Consider the following 21,939-nt stretch of genomic DNA (forward strand, 5'->3'; position numbering starts at 1 on the left):
GTTGTTGGTGATGTTTTAAGAGAAGAACCAAAGCAGCACATGGCTTGCTCTGGTCTGAATGTTTCCTATTTGTTTTTTTGGGTTTTTTTTTTTTTTTTTTTTTTTTTTTTTGTCTTTTTGCTATTTCTTGGGCCACTGCCGCAGCATATGGAGGTTCCCAGGCTAGGGGTCGAATCGGAGCTGTAGCCACCGGCCTATGCCAGAGCCACAGCAACGCCGCGTCTGCAACCTACACCATAGCTCACGGCAACGCGGGATTGTTAACCCACTGAGCAAGGACAGGGACCGAACCGGCAACCTCATGGTTCCTAGTCGGATTCGTTAACCACTGCGCCACGACGGGAACTCCTGAATGTTTCCTATTTGAGTCTGAACACCCGATGTGATGGTACAAGGAGATCTGGCCTTTGGGGACTAAGTCCTTATGCAAGAGGCCTGAGAGATCTCGCTTGCCCCTTCTGCCACATGGGGACACAAGAAGTCAGCCACGCAGAAGAAGGTCCTCCCCCAACCATGCCAGCATCCTGTGTTTAGACTTAAACACAGGATGCTTCTCTGTCCAGCCTCCAGGACTGCAAGAAATAAATTTCTATTGTTCTTAATTCACACAGCCTGTAGTATTTTGTTATAGCAGCCTAAACTAAGACTCTGCTGATGGCAGAGTTTCTGGGATGATGGTTGGCTGGTGCAGAGAAGGGCTCTCGGGGACAATTGAGTCACTACCTACTTTACCTAGGCAAAAAGCCCAGTCCAGTGTTTTTAAAAACCCAGATCCCGGGGTTCCCACTGTGGCTCAGGGGGTTATGAACCCGACTAGTATCCATGAGGGATCCAGGTTCGATTCTGGCCTTGCTCAGTGGGTTAAGGATCCAGAGTTGCCACGAGCCATGGCATAGGTCACAGGTGCAGCTTGGATCTGGTGTTGCCATGGCTGTGACATAGGCCGGCAGCTGTATCTCAGATTCAACCCCTAGCCCAGGAACTTTCATATGCTGCAGGTGCAGCCATAAAAATTAAAATAAGATAAATAACCCCGATGCCAGAAAACCTCTCGAGAGGTAAAATGAAATTTCTGACCCACCTGGGGAGGTGGGTCAGCAAATAGTCAGCATTTTAAAACCATTAATTAGGCACTTATTGACATATTCCCACAGGCTAATGCCATCTGACAATAGACATTCCTGCAGCAAAATAATTTTACATATCACATGATTTTCACAATAAGCCCATGAGGTCAGCTATCACCACCCTTCTTTTACTGATGAGATATGAGGCTCAGAGAGGCCAAGTGACCTGCCCAAGTTCACACAGCCATGAGGTGGTAGAGCTGGGACTTGGGGCCTGGGCTTTGGATCCTAAAGCCAGTTTCCTTCTCAGTGCTCCACAGATATTCCAGAAACATGAGCTGCAAGGTCAAGGGTGGGTGGGAAATACAACTGCCCATAGTGGAAATAGATAGGGTGGGGGGTCCTCGGGAGAAAAGATCCAGACAATAGTTTTTAGACATAAGAGAAGCCACTTTTAGGCCTAAGCCATTTTGTGATGGAAGCCTGGCCACAATGCCTTCCCTTGAAAGAGTCTCAGTAATAATAATCTCAAGGGAACAGGCAAGAGAGGTACAAGAACAAAGACTATAAATCAGTTGTAAAGACTCCCCGGTCCATTTCAATGGTAAAGATTAGCCTGAAACACTCTCTTGAGCTGTTCTGCAGAAGTTAAACCCTCCTTGAGCACTTAACCACCAGATCAACTGGAACCACAAGGATGATGAGGTTGCTCTTTTTTGACTCTCCTGACTTCAATCAACTTAAGCTTGGACTCTGTCAACCTTTGCCCCAATTCTATACTGAATTGGTCTCTGCTCAAACCCCTCCATGAATATGCACACACCACCCAAGCCCCTTCATGAATATGCGTGGACCCTTCGCTTAAAACTTTCCCCAGTTTTGGAGTTCCTGTCGTGGCGCAGTGGTTAACGAATCTGACTAGGAACCATGAGGCTGCAGATTCAATCCCTGCCCTTGCTCAGTGGGTTAAGGATCCAGCGTTGCCGTGAGCTGTGGTGTAGGTCGCAGACTCGGCTTGGATCCTGCGTTGCTGTGGCTCTGGCATAGGCCGGTGGCTACAGCTCCGATTGGACCCCTAGCCTGGGAACCTTCATATGCCACGGGAGCGGCCCAAGAAATGGCAAAAAAACAAACAAAAAAAAAGCTTTCCCCAGTTTTGCTGATGGAAGCTTTGGGAAAGATCCTTGGTGTTCTCCTTACTTGCTGCAAGTAACAACTCCTTCCTCCTCCCATTCTTTGGCTTGGTTTTGTCTTTTGGCTCAACACCCTCCAAGAGGCAAATCAAGTTTTTGGGTAACCCTAGGGCCTCACCTTACCTTCTATGAACTTGTGGGGATTATAGCTAAAGAGTTCTGTTACCATAACAAAATGCAAAATAATCAGTAAAAAAACAAACAAACAAACAAACAAAAAAACCACAAAGCTTAGATGATGTTGAAATTAACTACATGACCCAATCATCCCCGCACAAGCCATTTCTCCACCACCACCTGAATCCAAGAGCAAGGACCAGAATTGGTCAGGTCGTCAGCAAAGTGTTTAATAACAGCCCCCCAGCTGTCCCCAGCACCCAATCGCTCTGGTTATAAGAACATTTTTCTCTGTGGTTTGTGTTTAGCGCGCCCCCACGTGTTCCTACTTTGTCTCTTAAAGGACCTATTAGCAGCATCATGGGGATTTATAAGGGGGTGTTGCCCAATCTCCTAGAATTACTGCAACACCGGGTAGGTGTGAGCCCCGACCCAGAGGGGCTGGGGGACCGCAGAGAGAGAGAGTGGTAAAGCAAGAATCGTAATCCAGTTAGGTTAGCCTCTCTCGGAAGTCTGTTCTTTCTGCCACCTTTCCCTGCATCGTGCTGGTCTCAGGCACAGACCCTGGTCCTCAAAAACTGATGTGTGTGTGTCTCCTTCCAGAACCCCTGGAGAATGCTGGCTTTGTGCTGCCCTCACACTCCAGTCCAGTAGACAGACACCCCTCCAGCTCATCATCCCCCCCAAAACCCCACCCCCAGATCCCACTCTCAAAATTCACTCAGCAACCCCGTGCGGGAGGCGGGGACCACAGAGATAAACAAGGCTGTGGCTGGAGTCACGTTCTCCCTCCCTTCCTTTCTTCAGACATTAATTCCCTGAGAGGCAGGGCTGTGTTCTGGCTAAGAGGCTGGGGTCAGATAACTTGCGCTCCAGCCCTAGTTCTGCTGCTTTCTCCCTGGTGGTCCTGCTTCTGGGCCTCCGTGGCCGCACTTTTCAGACGAGTCAGGAGTGGCATAAAGGGGATGGTGCACGCTCTGGGGGCTCCGGGGGCAGGGCCTGGAAGGTGAGAGGTGATCATTCCCCATTCACTCCGTAGGCTCACGGTTTGCCAGGGTCAGGCTCTGGCTGGCTGCTGGAGGCAGGGATGACCCAGGAGGCAGATAAGTAAACAGCGAGAGCTCCCACCCCTCCCTCCTTCTCCCCCCACCCTTTCCCACCCAAGCATCTGAACACCCAGGCTCAGCAAGTGCAGGACCGCCTACCTGCTTTTACCCCACCCCTGTCCTCAGGCCTGCCTTGACCCTTGGGCCAACTCTGAGTGCCCAGCCCGGCACTGGGGGTGGTGGGGAGAGGGCATCAGTATCATTCATCATCTCAAAGCCCAGAGGCACCAACCTCTGGTCCCTCTCCCCACCTCAAACCTGAGAGCCCACCCCCTGAGAGCTGGGCCCTGGGTTTTTCCCACCTGGTGGGCAGAGGGCCAGCAGGAGCCAATGGAGACGTGGGGATGCAAGGGGCGGGCCTGGGATGTGGACTGTAAAAGGGGGTGGGGCCAGACACCCAGTTGCCTGGTTCTAGGTGTCAAGAGGTGCAGTGCAGGGGCTCCTCCCAACTCAAGAGGTAGGCACGACCCCCCTGAGCTGTGGGAAGAGGCCAGAGCAGCCTCCCCAGGTGCCCTCCTGGTCAGCCTATTTTCCTCTCCTGTCTCACTCTCTGCCCGGGGAGGTGAGCTGGGGGCAGGGGCCCTGAGCACACCTGCCCTTCTCTCTCCCAGCAGCTCCAGGCATGGGCAAAGAGAAGACCCACATCAATATTGTGGTCATCGGCCATGTGGACTCGGGCAAGTCCACCACCACGGGGCATCTCATCTACAGGTGCGGGGGCATCGACAAGAGGACCATTGAAAGGTTCGAGAAGGAGGCCTCGGAGGTGAGGCTGCTCTGCCTGAGTGCCCCCCCCCCCACTTCCCAGCCTTAGTTTCCCTGGGAGGCTGGTCTTGCAGTGGGGGAGGGGCGGCCCACTCCCCCCAAGCACCTGCTGAGCTGGTAGGTGCTTGTCTTCTCAATCATTCCAGGCAGGTGGTATGGCTGCCATTTTCCAGATGAGGCAAATGAGGCTCAGACAGGTTAAATACCTCGTCGGAGGGCAGGGCCAAAGTTTAAATTCGAGTGTGCCACACTGTATCTCAGGAGGTAAAGTCACAGCCCCATTTAAATGGGGAAAGGATTTATCTGCCATGCAGCTACCATCGAGCCCCTGGGGATACAGTGGTGATCAGAACAAGCCTTCTCCTGCCCATAACTCCTGGTCACACACCCTCATGCCTCATGCCAAGCTCAGTAAGAATGTGGGTGCTGTAGGAGCCCAGGGCAGGGGTAATGAACCTGGCTTGGGAGGCCCTGAAGGCTTCCCAGAGGGAGGGACCTCCTCTGAGTCTTGAGGGAGTGAGGAGAGTGTCTGTGGACCCCAAGGAGACCAGAAGAACAGGTCAGAGCACCTGAGGTAGAGAAGGGCTATTTGATGAAACAGGAGACCTAGGCCTTGACAGCCCTGCTAAGGAGGCTGGTCACTGTCCCTGCAGGAAGTGACAGGGTCAGGGTATTAGGAAGAGCTCGCTGGGGGCAGCAAAGGGAGAACAGACCAAAGGGCCCACCCCTGGGGGCTGCTGCAGCCAACCAGGTAAGGAGGGGTGTGGCCTGGGCTCAGGCAGCAGCAGTGGGCCTGGCAAGCAATGGCTGGAGTCCAGGGGCACAGAGGTGTGGGGATCCACAGAGATTAGGGGTGAGCTCTGGGGAAGGGAGGAAGAGGAACTTGGGGCCTGGGCAAGTGGATGGTCAGTGAATCCCAGAGGCAGAGCTGGTCTGGGTCTGAATGAGTCTGTTCTTTGTGGGGGACACTTGACGTGTCCATGGGACTTCTGTGTTGGTGTCCAGGGTGCAGCAGAATACTGAAGTCTGGAGCTCGGGGTGGAAGCCCAGGCTGGAGACTAGGCCACAGGAGAGAGCAGAGCATGTGCTGTGGGAAAGGGTGAGGGGCAGAGACCTGGAGTTGTCAGAGAAAGGGGGGAGCCTACACAGGGAATGAGAAAGGAGGGCCGGGAAGGTGGGTGGAAAACCTTGGGGTGAGGTGAAGAAGCATCTCAACAAGATGGGCAGGTCGGAGGACCAGCTGTGGTGGACCTAAAAATAGGGAGGATTGAAAAGCCAGTACTGGGAGTTTCCCCTTGTGGCTCAGAGGGTCAAAGACCCAATGTTGTCTCTCTAAGGAGGCGGGTTCGATTCCTGGCCTCACCCAGTGGGCTAAGGATCTGGCGTTGCCACAAGCTGTGGTGTAGTTTACAGATGTGGCTCAGATCCGGTGTTGCCATGAGCTGTGGTGTAGGCTGGCAGCTGCAGCTCTGATTCAACCCCTAGCCCGGGAACTTCCATACTCCACAGGTGTGGCCGTAAAAAGAAAATAAATAAATAAGACAGTACTTAACAGGGCACAGATTTGTGTCGTCTGCTGCTAGATTGCATTTTCCTAATCTTGGCTTCCTGAGGTACAGTCCAAATTGTTGTGGGGGCACTTGTGTGGCAGGGACTGGTGAGGAAAGTTGTAAAACCCTGAGGAAACACTGGTTGGTCAATAGCCAATATGGTGAAAGCATAACAGAGAAGTTTATGGAACATAAAAAACAAATGCTCTGACATGGGGGGGTCTCATGGTCTTGGGAATCCTTTATGCTCTTAAAGAGACCCCAAAGAATTTTTGTTTAGGTAAATTATATATATCTCTATTTACCATACTCAGAATTTGCACTGAGTTCATCAAAAAATAACAGTGAAAATCTCCTTCCATAATGACATCATACTTTTTGGGTTTGAAAAATAACTATTTTCCAAAACAAAAAACTTTAGAGGGGTGGCATTAGTTAACCTTTCTGCAAATATTTTTAATGCCTGGCTTAATAGAGGACAGCATCCATGAGGATGTGGGTTTTATGCCCTGGCCTTGCTCAGTGGGTTAAAGATCTGGCATTGCCGTGAGTGGTGGTGTAGGTCGCAGACATGGCTCAGATCTGGCGTTGCTGTGGTGTAGGCCAGTGGCTACAGCTCTGATTTGAGCCCTAGCCTGGAAACCTCCATATGCTGTGGGTACATCCCCAAAAAGACAAAGAAAAAACAAAAACAAAACAAAACAAAAAACAAGGAGTTCTCGTCTTGGCTCATTAGAAACAAATCTGACTGGGATCCATGAGGATGCAGGTTCGATCCCTGGCCTCGCTCAGTGGGTTAAGGATCCGGCATCGCTGTGAGTTGTGGTGTAGGTCATAGACACGGCTTGGATCTGGCGTGCCTGTGGCTGTGGTGTAGACCAGTGGCTACAGCTCCAATTTGAGCCCTAGCCTGGGAACCTCCATATGCCAAGGGTGTGACCCTAAACCCCCACCCCCCAAAATGCAAAAGCCTCTCCATACACTGCCCTCTGACTCCCAAGTTACTTGAGAATTTTCTTGGTCAATGGGCAGCTTTGGAAGTTGAGGTAACCCTGGGGTTTTCCTTCTCACTCCTGGCCCAGATGGGCAAAGGCTCCTTCAAGTACGCCTGGGTGCTGGACAAGCTGAAGGCTGAGCGGGAACGCGGCATCACCATTGACATCTCGCTCTGGAAGTTTGAGACCAAGAAATACTACATCACCATCATCGATGCCCCAGGTCACCGCGACTTCATCAAGAACATGATCACAGGCACCTCGCAGGTACCACCAGAGTGGCCTCAGCCCGGTGATGGGGGTGGGCAGCGAGTGTCCCAGGCCAGGTCTGATCTGGGCCTTCCTCTTTGTCCCTGGGGCCAGGCGGACTGCGCTGTGCTGATTGTGGCAAGTGGTGTAGGTGAGTTTGAGTCTGGCATCTCCAAGAACGGGCAGACCCGTGAGCATGCACTGCTGGCCTACACGCTGGGCGTGAAGCAGCTCATCGTGGCGGTCAACAAGATGGACATCACGGAGCCTCCTTACTGTAGCACACGCTTTGAGGAGATCAGCAGGGAGGTGAAGACCTATATCAAGAAGATCGGTTACGACGCTGACACTGTCCCCTTCGTGCCCATCTCAGGCTGGCTTGGGGACAACGTGATAGAGCCCAGCGCCAAGGTGAGGCTGAATGGGGGCAGGGCCAATTAAAGGAGACTTTCCAGCTCAAATCTTGGGGCTTTTCCTAGAATATAATACCCAGGATTTAGAGTGTGCTTCTAGGCCAGTCACTGTGCGTGATCTCCATCTCCACGAGTACATGATTTGATTCCTAACTCAAGACTACATGACTAGAGAGTTCCCTGGTGGCTCAGTGGGTTAAGGATCCTGTGTTGTCACTGCTGTGGCATTGCTTTGGACTCTTCTGACATATTCTGCGCAATTGTCCTTGAGAAAGATTAGAACTGCCAGGGGCAGTGTGTTCCTTTGGATGGTATTTGCACACCAGGCACTGTCCTTGGTGCTGAGAGTATCTGTAACTAGGAAGCAACTCTGCTCACAGCACTTACACTCTGTGGGTGTGTGTGTGTTGGGGAGCAGTGGGAGAGTAAAATACTACATGATGACAAGTAATGAGAAAAACATAAAAGGTGAAGGGACCAGGTATGAATGAGCTGGTGGTCAAGGGGGCTCATCTAAAGTGACAAATCTGAAGCTTTTAACACCTGTTTATCACACATTTCAGTGACTGAGATAAGAGAGTTTCATGCTCATGTCCTTCTGAGAATTTATTAGGCACCTACCATGTTCTAGATGCTAAAAGAATAAAGCAGGCAGCCAGTGGACTAGATAGTAGACTTGGAGGTTGGACCCAGCTCTCAAGAAATACTTGCCACATCAGAGACCTCAGTTTCCCCAGCTTCAAGATGGGGATGATGCCGACCTCACAGGCTTGTTGTGAGGGTCTATGAGTTGGCATAGAGCCAAGTGAGTTGCCAAGTTCATCAAGCCAGTTGAAGAGCTCATCCTCACTGAGGCGGCTGGTGTTTGAGGAGGAGTTGGCAGAGGCTGGTTTGGCCATCTGCCAGTCATTGGTCCTCTGGCCCTCCTTCTGACTCTCAATTATCCCCTCCAGGAAAGAGAACGAATACTTTTTTTCATGAGCTTGAATTATTTCTATAAAATTGCTTATTACATTTTTTCAAGTCTCCTTCCTTTCCCCTCTCCCCGACCATCTCTAAGCATTGCGTATTAATAGAAAGGGTAGCCTTCTTTCTCATGCTACTAATTTTTGAGTCCACAAGGCAAGACGTGTTGTGTGGGACTTCTGTACTGCACAGCCCTGCTTCTCTCCCATGGAAGAAGGCTTCCTGGACAGGAGTCTTCTTCCCCATCCAACAAAACCATTCCCGATCCCCTTCCCAACCCTTTCACCCATGGCAACTGTTGCCCCGTCTCCCTTCTGAGAGTCTCACCAAGGACTGAAAGTGACCATTCACTGAGACCTTGGCTGTGTATGACTTCGGGGCTAGGGCACCTACCTCTCTATAGTGCCCTGTGCTAAGGGCTGGTGTTTCCTGGGATACAGATGTGACACTGAGGTTTCAAAGCCTAGAGATCTGCTCAACATTTGCTATGGCTGAAAAGGAGGAGATTCATCAGGATTCCAGTCACCTGCCTGACCGTAAAGCCCAAGTGCTGACCAGTTTTTGGTCAGCCCACTTGACCCTTACATGACCACCTTGATTCTTTCTCGGTCATCTGTCCTGGATTTCCAATTGACTGACACATCTTTGAGGGCAAAGATGATGTCTCTGATGAGTTCTGGGTAGGGTTGTTAGAGGAGTAAATACAATGCGTAAATGGCATGCATATAAGGCACTGGCAATACTGAACGTCACCTTCCCAGAAGGTCTGTTACTCAATAATGTGCCCTCGCTTAGAGTCTGCTTCTTCGGTCTTCAGATGCAATAGCGCATTCTTTGGGTACCTCTGTTAAAGAACATCTTAGTCTTTAGAAGGTATGAGTGTTGGAATATTTGAGTAGTCTTGTTTTCATTCTTACTCCTGATGTTTACCTAACTTTGTTGAATGTTAGCAAATCCTTTCTCTTCTCTGGACCTCAGTCTCTCCATCTGTGGAATGAACAGATGGAATGAGACCTGAGGGATATTCAGACTCTAGGAATCTCTGCTTCCTGAAATATGTAGGCTCAACTCAGGGGCAATGCCTGTGAGGTTTGGAGCAATTGCCACTATTTAGTGGGCACATGGTGTGCACCAGGTATTGTGCTCGGTGGACTGGGTGTGGTCTTTTGTGACTTTACACTGTTATGCATATAGGCAATGATGCTGCCATTTCACAGATGAGGAAGCCTGGGCTCAGAATGCATAGGGAAAGTGCTCTAGGTCCCAAGTTAAATGCAGGCTGGTGCCTGAGACAGATGTTCTCAGGGCTGAGTGGGCTGCACATTTGGTGGCTTTTCCAGATGCCCTGGTTCAGAAGCTGGAAGATTACCAGGAAGGAGGGGAACGTGGTAGGCACAACGCTACTGGAAGCCCTGGACTCCATCGTGCCCCCCACCCGCCCTACAGACAAGCCCCTGCGGCTGCCCCTGCAGGATGTGTACAAGATTGGGGGTGAGTACGGGCTGGGTGGGGGTTCTTGGGGTTGAGGACCCACTAGGGTCTGGCTGCTGACAGCCCTGGTTGTTCTGTTCCTCCAGGTATTGGCACCGTGCCTGTGGGCCGGGTGGAAACTGGCATCCTCAAGCCGGGCATGGTGGTGACCTTTGCCCCCTGCAACATCACCACTGAGGTCAAGTCTGTGGAGATGCACCACGAGGCCCTGGCCGAGGCCCTGCCTGGTGACAATGTGGGCTTCAATGTGAAGAACGTGTCCATAAAGGACATCAGGCGGGGCAACGTGACAGGGGACAGCAAGAATGACCCTCCCTTAGAGGTGGGGAGCTTCCTTGCCCAGGTGAGAAAGGCCACTTAGAGGTGCCCTCCTGAGGTGGCCATTCCATCTGTGAGGATGGGTCACTGGGTCATTCAGGAAGCGGTCACTGAGCACAGGCTCTGTGCTGGGCTTTTGACAGCAGTGTAAGTGGAGCCTGACAGTCTGGATTAGTATCCTGACTCTGCAGTATATTTGTTCTTTGCCCTTGAACAAGGTAATGCATTTTGCCGATCTGGTTAGCTTCTAAAATATGACCTTGATGTCTTAAAGTGGTAGTTCTTAAACCAAGGGCATCAGAAATCACCAGGGAAGTGTTTCAAAAATGCAGATTCCTAGAATTCTCCCCAGGGCTTCTGACTCAGTGGGTTTGTGTGCAACCTGGGAATCTGTATGTTTGGAGCTTTCAGGTATTTTCTTTTTTTTTTTTTTTGTCTTTTTGCCATTTCTTGGGCCGCTCCCGTGGCGTATGGAGGTTCCCAGGTTAGGGGTCGAATGGGAGCTGTAGCCGCCGGCCTAAGCCAGAGCCACAGCAACACGGGATCCGAGCCGCGTCTGCGACCTACACCAGAACTCATGGCCGGAGCTCTCGTATTTTCTTGGCCCAGACTTGGAATATGAAGCCTCCCCCAACCACCCCCCCTTTTTTTTGGCCATACCCTCAGCATGAGGAAGTTCCCGGGCCAGGGATTGAACCAGCGCTGCAGCTGCAACCTGTGCCCCAGCTATGGCAACGTTGGACCCTTAACCAGCTTCAGCACACAGGAACTTCAAGAAGCCCTTACTTAATGCAATGGTCTAGTACATTCTTTCTTGTGCATGTCAAGGCTGGTATTGCCTTGCAGCAATCTTGGGAGTATTAAACGAGGTGATATATAAATAGCAGACCTGGGGCCACCTAACAACTTAGGTGGCTGCTAGTCTTACAGTCCATTTTCCTAAAAGGTGGGGAGAAGTGGTACACACAGTCATATCTATGTGTGAAGATTTTAGTATCATCATCCCCCGCTCTGCCACTTCCTTGCTGCAAGATTTTGTACGACTCCGGCCCCTTGCTGTGAAAATTAAATTAAAATGAATGAGATTTGCTCTGCATGGAACTTGGTATACCTTATAAACATTCAAACATTCACTATAATTTAAAACGTGTCCAAGGCGCCTGACCCTGTAGCCAGTTAGAGCCACCTCCTTTGAAGGATGCTTGGCTAATGCCCTCCCCATCCCCCATTTCCCCATCCTCCATCCCACCCCCACCCCCACCCCCCACCCCCCACCCCCGCCTTCCAGGTGATCATCCTCAACCATCCTGGCAGCATTGCAGCTGGCTACTCACCAGTTCTGGACTGCCACACTGCCCACATTGCCTGCAAGTTTGCAGAGCTGAGGGAGAAGCTTGACAAGCGCTCAGGCAAGAAGCTGGAAGACAATCCCAGAGCCTGAGGTCTGGGGATGCTGGCCTCGTCCAGATGATTCCGAGCAAGCCCATGTGTGTGGAAAGCTTCTCTGAGTATCCTCCTCTTGGTAAGGCCCAACAGCGGCTGACTGTCAGAGCTGCCCCCTCCCAGGGAGCAGAACCCGGTCAGGGGATCTGAGTGCCAGGCTCCAAGGGCCCAGAAAGTGAAAGCAGCTTGCCTAGTGTCAGGCAGGAAGGCAGGGGGCCACTTTAGAGCCTTGCTAATTTAAAGTGTGCTCCTCCTGTGCACCAGCAACATGCAGATCCCTTGGAAATTTGTTAGAAATGCAGAATCTGGAGTTCCCATTGTGGCTCAGCGGTAAGGAACCCGACTAGTATCCATGAGGATGCAAGTTCAATCCCTGGCCTCACTCAGTGGGTTAAGGATCCAGCTTTGCTGTGAGCTGTGGTGTAGGTCACAGACACTGTTTGGATCCTGAATTGCTGTGGCTAGGGAGTAGGCTGGCAGCTACAGCTCTGATTCGACCCCTAGCCTGGGAACCTCCATATGTCTTGATGTGACTCTAAAAAGACATGGGGAAAAAAAAAAAAAAAAGAAATGCAGAATCTGAAGTTCTCACTGTGGCTCAGTGGTAATGAACCCAACTACCATCCAAGAGGACTTGGGTTCCATCCCTGGCCTCACTCAGTGGATTAAGGATCTTGCGTTGCTGTGAGCTGTGGTGTAGGTCGTGGCTCGAATCCCGCATGGCTGTGGCTGTGGCTGTGGCCAGCTGCTGCAGCTCCAATTCAACCCCTAGCTTGGGAACGTCTATATGTCACAGGTGCAGCCCTAAAAAAAGCAAAAAAAGAAATAAAAGCAAAAAGACATGCAGAATCTCAGGCTCCATCTAGGCTTGCTGAATTCAAATTCTCACATTAACAAGGTCTCCAGGTAACTGGACTGCCCCTGAAGGTTTCAGAAGCAACAACCTAGAGGAGGGGAGTCACTCAGAGATTAGTAGGGACTTTTTCTTTCCGCTACTCTCTGGTGCAGTAGTTTTCAGACCTGGCGGATGACGAAAACCACTGATGGAGCCTAAGAAACCCAGTCTCTTAGATTCCTTAATTCTGTTATGCATGACTCGGCCTGAACCACTAATCTCTGGAACTTTCTGAACTCAATACGTAGGAAGTAGGCACTTCCTCCTCTGTACTAGGCTCTGTACTAAATATAGATATTTACAAATAAACAAGTCCTTGCCCTCAGGGTCTCCTAGTTAATGGAGATGGGAGTGAATTTCAAATGGCTAATATTAGAGGTGAGCTACAGAGGCTGCTGCCTGAACCCTGCAATGCTGACTTAGTTCCTTCATCTGCCCAAAATACTATGAGACTTGAAGCCAAGTGCCAAAGCCCTTCCTTCCACAGCTTGAAGTCAGGGGAGCACTCAAGAACCCCCAAGAGAAGCAACTGCCAGATTCATAATTAAATGCAAATAAGATCCCCACCCCCATCCCCAGATGAGCAGAGTGTGCTAGTTGCCTGAAGGCTGGGGGCATTAGGATGCTAGCATACTTTCCCCATGACCTTGACTTAGGGAAGCAGGCGAGTTGAGCAACTAAGACTGTAAGTGCTGAGACTTCTGGGTTTCCAACCATTACAGCCAAGTGATTTTCAGCTTCTTGGCCACGTATGAAATAGAGCTGATGAGCTCTACTGTGAGTTGTTGGGAGAATTCAGGGAGCTCGTAGGCACACTCAAAGTGTGCTCACTTATTTGAGACACTTGACTTCCTGTGCCATTGTTGCAGAGCTTGTGCACTGGCAGCGTTCCCCACTGTTTCTCCACATCCTTTGTCCTAGGTCGCTTTGCCGCACGGGACATGAGGCAGACTGTGGCTGTCGGGGTCATCAAAGCCGTGGAGAAAAAAGCAGCTACTGGAGGCAGAGTCACCAAGGCCGCCATGAAAGCTGCCAAGAAGTGAGTGGTGACGGCTCCTCTGGCCCCTCTGGGCCAGGGCCACACCAGGCAGAGCTATACCCAGGACAGAGTGGCTCAAGGTGAAGCCTTAAACTTGGGCTTCTCTTGACTGCACTGTCTTAAACCTGCCCCTGCTAACTTGGTTTTCTTTTTGCTGATGAGTTGAAGGCATGGGAATAAAGCTCAGCACCTCTTTTTGGCCTCTGCATCTGCTGACCTGGATGTCTCAAGCGAGGAGGAAGCAGCGGGGGCGGGGCTGGGTTGAATCCTGCCCCTCTGCCTTCCCTCTGGGGCCCTGAGGGGTGCAAGAACCAGAGGGCCTTGGAGTTCCTGTTGTGGCTCGGCAGGTTCAAAATCTGGTATCCAGGGAGTTCCCATCGTAGCTTAGCAGTAATGAACCTGACTAGTATCCATGAGGACTCAGGTTTGTTCCCTGGCCTCGCTCAGTGGGTTAAGGATCTGGCATTGCCATGAGCTATGGTGTAGGTTGAAGACACCGCTTGGATCCCACGTTGCTGTGGCTGGGGTGTAGGCCAGCAGCTACAGCTCCAATTCCACCCCTAGTCTGAGAACTTCCATATGCCATGGGTGTGGCTCTAAAATAAGAGAGAGAGAAAAGAAATCTATCATCCATGAGGATGTGCGTTTGATCCCTGGCCTTGCTCAGTGGGTTAAGGATCCAGCGTTGTCACAAGCTGCAGCACAGGTCACAGGTGCAGCTCCACATTGCTGTGGCTGTGGTGTAGGCCAGCAGCTGCAGCTCTGATTCCACCCCAGCCTGGGAACTTCACATGCAAAGGTTGGGCCCTAACAAAGAACCAGAGAGCTTGGGGGGCGGGGGCTGCGGAGGTGGTCTCGGGGAGGAAAAGGTGTAAAGGGGAAAGCCCGGGGCAGCTTATTCATCAGCTCCTGGAACAGGTCTGGACTTTGGTGTTAGACCCCCTGATTTAAATAATATCTATAAATGTTACTAAACCTCTTGTGTCTTGTGTGCCCATCTGTAAAATGGGAAAACGATAATGTTTGCCTCCACAGGGATGTTGAAGGTTAAGTGAGTTGGTACCTACTGGTATCATCTATGAGCCATAATTAGCTATTCCTCACTACCCTGTGTGGGTACCGCTGTCCAGGGACTCGGACGGAGGAGAATTGTGGAGGGAGGGAATGAGAGGAGAGTTCTCAAGGAGAAGCTGTTTAGTATCTTCCTAGGTACGTGTTTCCCTCACGTTATTTTCTCAACTTTGACAATTTCAGAGTTCCAGAGAAGTGGCAAGAAGTCCCATGTATCCTTCATCTTGATTCCCCAAATCTTAAATTTACCATATTTGCTTTATCCTTTTCCCTCTAAATATATATTTTTTTCTGAACCATTTGATAGTAAACTGCAGATATGCTGCCCATTTCCTCCAAATACTGAATGCCTTTCTTTCTCTCTTCCCTCCCTCCCTTCCTTCCTTCTTCTTTTTCTAATGGCTGCCCCTTTGGCATATGGAAGTTCCCAAGGTAGGGGTCAAGTCAGAGCTATAGCTGCAGGCTTGTGCCACAGCCATGGCAACACCAGCTCCAAGCTGCATCTGTGAACTTCTCCACAGCATGTGGAAATACATATCCTTAACCCACTGAGTGAGGCCAGGGATTGAACCCACATCTCCATAAACTCTATGTCACAAACTCCTGCTGAGCCACAACAGGAACTCCAAGGTGTATTTCTTAAACCCAAGGACATTCTCTTATGTAACCAAGCTCACAAAATCAGATCAAGCATTAAATAACTGTACATACATTTCTGAAGTCTACGAATTTTGCCAATGGTCCTAATAATATGGCAAAAGACAATCCGGGATCATGTGCTGCATTCAGCTGTCTTTTTTGGGGGGGGGCACACCCACAGCATATGGAGGTTCCCAGGCTAGGGGTTGAATTGGAGCTGTAGCTGCCAGCCTACACCACAGCCTCAGCAACATGGGATCCGAGTTGAATCTGTGACATACACCACAGCTTACAGCAATGCCAGATCCCCGACCCATTGAGTGAGGCCAGGGATCGAACCCACATCCTCATGGATACTGGCTGGGTTTGTTACTGCTGCGCCCCAATGGGAACTCCCCATCCATTCAGCTATCCTATCCCTGGAGTTCTGGAGCAGTCCTGCCCTTGGCTTCCCCATCCGAGGGGTCCACCTGAGGCCCCCTACTCTGGACTAGCACTGGGTGCTTGATGGAAGAGGCTCAAAGGATGGGCCTCTTCTCTTTGCCTTCCTCCAATAGCCCAGCTTCCCAGAAGTGCCCTTTTTTTCCCCTAAAGATGAAACAGGAAGAACCTCTCTTGCCCTGTGGGGACGAGGAAGGAATTATGGCAGCAGGAGAAAGCCCCTTGGCTCCTTTTCTACCAAAGCCCTGTATGTTCTCCTGTCTCCATTTGTCCTTGTCAGAGGAATTGGCCAACCCAAGCCAGCTTCTGCCTGGGGTGTGGATCCTGGCACCTGCTGGATCCTGCTGTTGAGGATTTAGTGCAACCCAGGGAGGCCTCTTATTGCCTGAGACTGGAGTCCTTGTCTGCTAGAGACCAATCTGCAAGCCATCTGTGTGCCCGCAGGATGACACTCTCTTGATAATATACCATGCCTAATACTTTTTCTGGGGGGAGAGGGGTTGCTTGAATATAGTGGGTTTATGCTAATAAGAGTAACCACTTGTTGTGGGCTTAACTATGTGCTCTACACAATTCATTTTTCACAGCAATCCCCATGTGATATAAGTTCTCAGTTTAAAGCTGAGCTGTTTTGGAAGCTCCCATTGTGGCTCAGTGGGTTAAAAACTGAACATGGTCTCCGTGAGGATGTGGGTTTGATCCCTGGCCTTGCCCAGTGGGTTGAGGATCCTGGGTCACGGAAAGCTGGGGCATAGGTCAGATCTGGTGTTGCTGTGACATGCTGCAGGCGCAACCATAAAAAAGAAAAAAAAAGAGCCAAAATGCAAAGAGGTTATAGCTGTCCTTCAATAAAACAGTAGCCAGAATAAATGTTAAAAAAAAAAAATTTTAAAAGCCGAGGTGTTTTGTGTTTGGCCACACCCAAGCATGCGAAATTTTTTCAGCCAGAAATCGAACCTGCGCCACAACAGTGACAGCACTGGATCCTTAACCACTAGGCCATCAGGGAACTCCCATAAACTGAGGGAAACTATAGATGAGAGAGGTCTAATTAGTAACCCGCCCAAAGTCACATAACTATTAAGCTAGACCAGACAGGACCATATTTACCCCTCTTGGCCAACACTCTGCTCTAATTACTATTTAAATATTTAAATGCCATTTGTTTACATTGTTACAGAATAAAACTTTTACTTTATAATTTGCACAGTTGACTTAGTGTCTTTCTGGCCGTCTCAACACGCAAGAACCACCCGTTTCTGAGGCTATGGGCGGGAACAATCTCAAGAGGGACGGGAAGCTCAAGGAAATATACCTATTCAGGGAACTTTAAAAACCGCTTTTGGAGAGCCCCGATCCCAGTAGCCAGCGTCACCTGCAGTTGCCATCTGTGTCCACGAAGGGGAAGCCGACTCTAGGCCGTTCCAGACGCGCCTCTCTTCCTCTTCATCGTCTCGCTGGTTAGCTTGGGATAAGAGCCCGCCTCCTGGCCCATAAGGCCCCGGGTCGGAAGTCTCACACTCTCTTCCTGTTTCCCATCATGGCGGTGAGTGTGGGATCCCCGGCTTTGCTTTCCTTCATCCGCCTCCATCCAGGGCCAGCGGAGCCTGTAAGGGTTATCTCGCCCGCGGCGCGAGGAGAGCGGATCCCGCAATGCTGGCCGTGCCGAAATTGGCGGACCCACGCGAGGCGAGGGCACGGAGCTGGATCCTGTCACTTTCCTCCCACCCTCCCAGGGGCGGGCTCGGGGCAGCCGCCAGAGGCCCAAAAGCACGGCCTGCGGGCTGCAGCGAGGGCCGGTGAAATGATCGGAGGGGCCTGGGACGCGGGGTCCGGACCTGTTGATGTTCCCGGGACCTTGAAACTTGTTTTTTGCTGGAGAGCCTTACCGGTTTCTCCCTTAGGGCGGACGCCAGGCTTCGGCCGCAGCTACTAGACAGCTTCCGAATCGGGTGCGGGACGCTGCACAGCCATGTGCTCGCTGCTTTCTCCCCCTCGTCGGTCGTGTAATGGGGGCGCCCTTCACCTTAGTTTGACCTTGGGGTGCATCCTTAGTGTAACTTTTACACCATACCTGTCCTGTTGCTTTCACCTGTTCCGTGCCCGGGGGAAGGAGAAACAAAACCCCAAGATGTCTTTCTCCAGTGCCTCCCAGACAAACGTAGTGTTAGTTCTTTAACTTCCAGGGCTTCCTTTGGGGTTTGGGATGCGCAGAAACAACGCTGTGTAACTATTGGGCTGCCAGCTGTGGCGGGTTCCGTGTGTTGACCGCGGCGCTTCCCTGTTGCAGCAGGATCAAGGTGAAAAAGAAAACCCCATGCGGGAACTTCGCATCCGCAAGCTCTGCCTCAACATCTGCGTTGGGGAGAGTGGAGACAGACTGACCCGGGCAGCCAAGGTGCTGGAGCAGCTCACAGGCCAGACTCCTGTGTTTCCAAAGGTGAGTAGTGGCGTCTGGGTATGTCCCGACGTTCCTTACTTAACCTGTTGTCCAGTCTGTTTTGTATTCATTTTGAAGGTGACAGTTGACATCTCTTAAGCGTTGCCTTCTTGAGTTTCCTAAGGAGTATCTTCTTTCACGATAGGGTGGGCTGAAATACAAAGTCTGATTAGCAGTTAGGGTTATGTAGGCTACGTTAAGAATAGGCTGTGTATTTAGATTAACCTGGTTCAAATCCTGGTTCCATGACTTGCTAGTCTGTGATTTACTTTCCTTATTTGTATACCAGGGATGATCATATTTCGTTATAAGGTTGTGGGAGATAGAATGGGTTATATGAAATGCCTGCTACATGCCAAGCACCATGTCGGCATTGTTATTGTTAGACATATATTTGGGTGAGTGTGTGTTTAGAATTTTGTTGCTTTAGGGTAAGGGAATGTAGCAAGTCTTTGAATTCACAGCCTACCTCTTGTTATCAACTGATCTTGTGCAAGTTAACCTCTCACAGCCTCCTGTAAAATGGGGTACAAGTACAGTAAAGTGTTACCGAATGTAAGCTATTCAGTGGCCTAGTCTGATGGTGAACTTGCCTTTCTTGAGACTTTGACATTATGACTTTAACATTTTAATTGCTGAAGTGTGTCTGTGACTTGGAAGTTGGAAGATCTGTTTTCTGTGTTATAAATGAATGATGAACAGATATAGGTGACACTGGTAAGAATACCACGGCTATAGAGTGGGTGGATACCTGATGTCCCTCTGAAGTTGTGGAGGTGGTGTTTTGGGGAAGGGGGGAGTTCAGTGAGAGTGTGCCAAGAGCTGACTCCTTGTTACCCCATCTGCAGCTAGATACACCGTCAGATCCTTTGGCATCAGGAGAAATGAAAAGATTGCCGTCCACTGCACAGTCCGTGGGGCCAAGGCAGAAGAAATACTTGAGAAAGGTCTAAAGGTGAGGCTGACCCCTCATGGGGTAATAGTAGTAAGGAGCGCCAGTAACATACTGACAGTGGCGATAGTTACTGTTTTCAGATCTTTTGAACTTCTAATGGGTCATTCCTTCCCTAGGAAAGTTAGTGAAGTTATGTGGAATCCATAGTAGAGTGTGACTTGGAGTGGGGGAAAAATCTGATTTCGTTCCTGTCCAAATTACATTGGATTGTGTTTCTGGGGTCCTGAGTGTTGCAGGCTAGCGAGTGGTGGAGGGGTGTGAGTTGACAGGGAATGATTGCTCTGTTTTTCTCCACAGGTGCGAGAGTACGAGTTAAGAAAAAATAACTTCTCGGATACTGGAAACTTTGGTTTTGGGATCCAAGAACACATCGATCTGGGGATCAAATATGACCCAAGCATTGGTATCTACGGCCTGGACTTCTACGTGGTATGAATACTTGTTTCCACTCCTGGTCTGTGAGAGTGGGATCTGCTTCTCTTTATTTCATCTGTGCTCTCTCGATATTCACACGTTGCACTGGGGCTTTGAGTGTTGTCTGTCTTCTCTCTGCTGGGAAGATAGGCCTCGGTGGTGACAGGTGTGGGGTTATTAGCACCGACTGAACGAGATGGGCAAGATCTCTACCATTGTGAGGCTTATGGTCTAGCACTGACCATGGCTTAAAGATGGACAAAGGAAACCATTTCATCCAGCCACTGAACTGAAAATTTAGGAGAGAGTATTGGGGTTGTATTTGGCTTGGGGGTTGGCTGCACTGAGGCTGCTCTTTCCCTGCTCTTTCTCCAGACCCAGGGAATGGGGTGGCTTCCATCTAGAGAAGCAAGTTTGGTAATGAGGCTCTTTGCTCAGGATGGGGGGGGTGTGAATGCATAAGTGGCCATTTGTGTTACTGTAATGCTTTGGTCAGGCATCAGAGTAAATCGCAAAACTCGGGAGTCCTGACTAGAGGGAACCCAAGCAACAGCAGCCCCCTCATTAGTAGATTTGAACATCCACACAAACGATAGCGATGTGTAGATGCTCACGGGGGACAGCAAACCTATAAGAAAAGCACTTTGGGGAGTTCCATTGCGGCTCAGTGGTAATGAACCAGACTAGTATCCATGAGGGTGCTGGTTTGATCCCTGTCCCCACTTGGTTGAGGAGCTGGCATTTCCATGAGCTGTGGTATAGGTTGCAGATGTGGCTCGGATCTGGTGTGGCTGTGGTGTAGGCCAGCAGCTGTAGCTCCGATTCGACCCCTAGCCTGGGAACTTCCACATGCTGTAGGTGTGGCCCTTAAAAAAAAGAAAAAGAAGGAACATTGGAGCTGAAGCAGAAGGGGAAAATTAACTATTTCTTTGTGCTTCTGGACATTTTGAAATTTCTACAATGCACATAAGAAAATAAGACTTATTCAAGTGTTACTCTATAAAATGGCATATGGAGGCAGTGGTGAATCCTTAGCTACCATTGGAAGTTAGGTGGGGGTGGCGGGGAGGTGCTGCAAGTCTGGCCTCCAGAGCAAACCTATAGTAAGGTGGTGTGTCCTCCAGGCTGCTGGTCACAGTTCCATCAGACACTGAGGAATGGGTCTCTTGCTCCAGAGTTCATTGGGCCACCGGGTGACTCGGAGAGGAATCTCTTCAATGTGTGAGTCTTGTCTGTCTGCTCTTGACTTTGAGCTGGCTAGGTGACTGTTGGTTATTCCTGGGACAGGTGCTGGGTAGGCCAGGTTTCAGCATCGCAGACAAGAAGCGCAGGACAGGCTGCATTGGGGCCAAACACAGAATCAGCAAAGAGGAGGCCATGCGCTGGTTCCAGCAGAAGGTAAACTTGATCTGTCTCAGGAAGTGGTGGAGTGTGGTGTTGGTGAATGGAGTTGGGATATGGGGGTGAAAAATCTAGCACCCTTTGGTGGGTAGCTTCTTTAAGATAGAACTTTTGGGCACCTGGCAAATGGGCTTCCAGGGTTGGTGGTTTAAACCTTCCAGAACCAAGCTTTCTCTGCAGCCCCATGAATGCAGGTAGCTGGAAGGGGAGGGATATGGTTTTAATAGGAGCCCCCTCTTCTCAGGGTACAGTGCAGGTGAGCACAGTGTAGCAGTTGTTAAAACTGGCCAGCTTCCTGTTTAAGCATATGGGATTGACAGTTGAAGTCCATGTGTGTGATTTGAATTCTCAAACGTTAGCCATTGCTGCGATCTTTACTGTTACCTCCTGTTCTGAAAAAATAAAATCTGTTCTCTTTCAGTATGATGGGATCATCCTTCCTGGCAAATAAATTCCCGTTTCTATTCAAAAGGCTAATAAAAAGTTTTCATTGAAATGTACAATTACTGTGTGTGTTCTGTGAAAGGAGCCTGGCCATATTCAAGTCCTTGGACCTCAAGCCACTAAAGCTTCGATGGGAATAGCTGGTAACAACCCTGTCATGCCCTGTGTGGATGCCAGCATTTCCTGGCAGACCCAAACCTGAGAGCCTGGCCGCACTGCCTGCGCTCACCACACCCTTGTTGACAGGCTGTGGGGCAGTAGTCCCATGGAAACTGACCCTAGAGGGATCGGGGTGGTCTGGGCTGGGGTTTGAATTTAGAGCCTTGATTAAAGTGGGTGCAGGGCCCCCCTCTGTGCAGTGTTCTGTTCTTCACTAGAGGTTTTACCAGCATTGGTGTCTGAAAGGATTAGAGGCTTTGGCGTGATGTGGTGTTTGGGGTTCGATTTTGGACTCAGTTTTCCTTTAAAAGGAGAATCTAGGGTTGTTGGAACGGAGGGAGATACGATTGCCTGGACTTGATTCTCTG

At 50.3% G+C, this 21,939-nt stretch overlaps 2 protein-coding genes across 2 annotated transcripts; both read left to right on the forward strand.

Annotated features, from left to right (window-relative positions):
• Positions 3,103 to 13,814, forward strand: LOC100620900 (elongation factor 1-alpha, somatic form-like). The gene is given in 9 exon segments (XM_005656057.3): positions 3,103 to 3,940; positions 4,095 to 4,249; positions 6,881 to 7,060; positions 7,157 to 7,453; positions 9,762 to 9,912; positions 9,999 to 10,255; positions 11,519 to 11,660; positions 11,663 to 11,752; positions 13,490 to 13,814. Coding segments are annotated over 9 exon segments (1,521 nt in total). The 5' UTR covers positions 3,103 to 3,813; the 3' UTR covers positions 13,612 to 13,814.
• Positions 18,049 to 21,464, forward strand: RPL11 (ribosomal protein L11; the record flags this gene model as incomplete). Its single annotated transcript, NM_001001638.1, is given in 6 exon segments — positions 18,049 to 18,190; positions 18,193 to 18,198; positions 19,047 to 19,153; positions 19,451 to 19,582; positions 20,855 to 20,965; positions 21,390 to 21,464. Coding segments are annotated over 6 exon segments (528 nt in total), but the record flags the coding sequence as incomplete, so codon positions are not given.

The sequence above is a fragment of the Sus scrofa genome, chromosome 6, assembly GCF_000003025.6.
Source record: "Sus scrofa isolate TJ Tabasco breed Duroc chromosome 6, Sscrofa11.1, whole genome shotgun sequence".
Lineage (NCBI taxonomy): Eukaryota > Metazoa > Chordata > Mammalia > Artiodactyla > Suidae > Sus > Sus scrofa.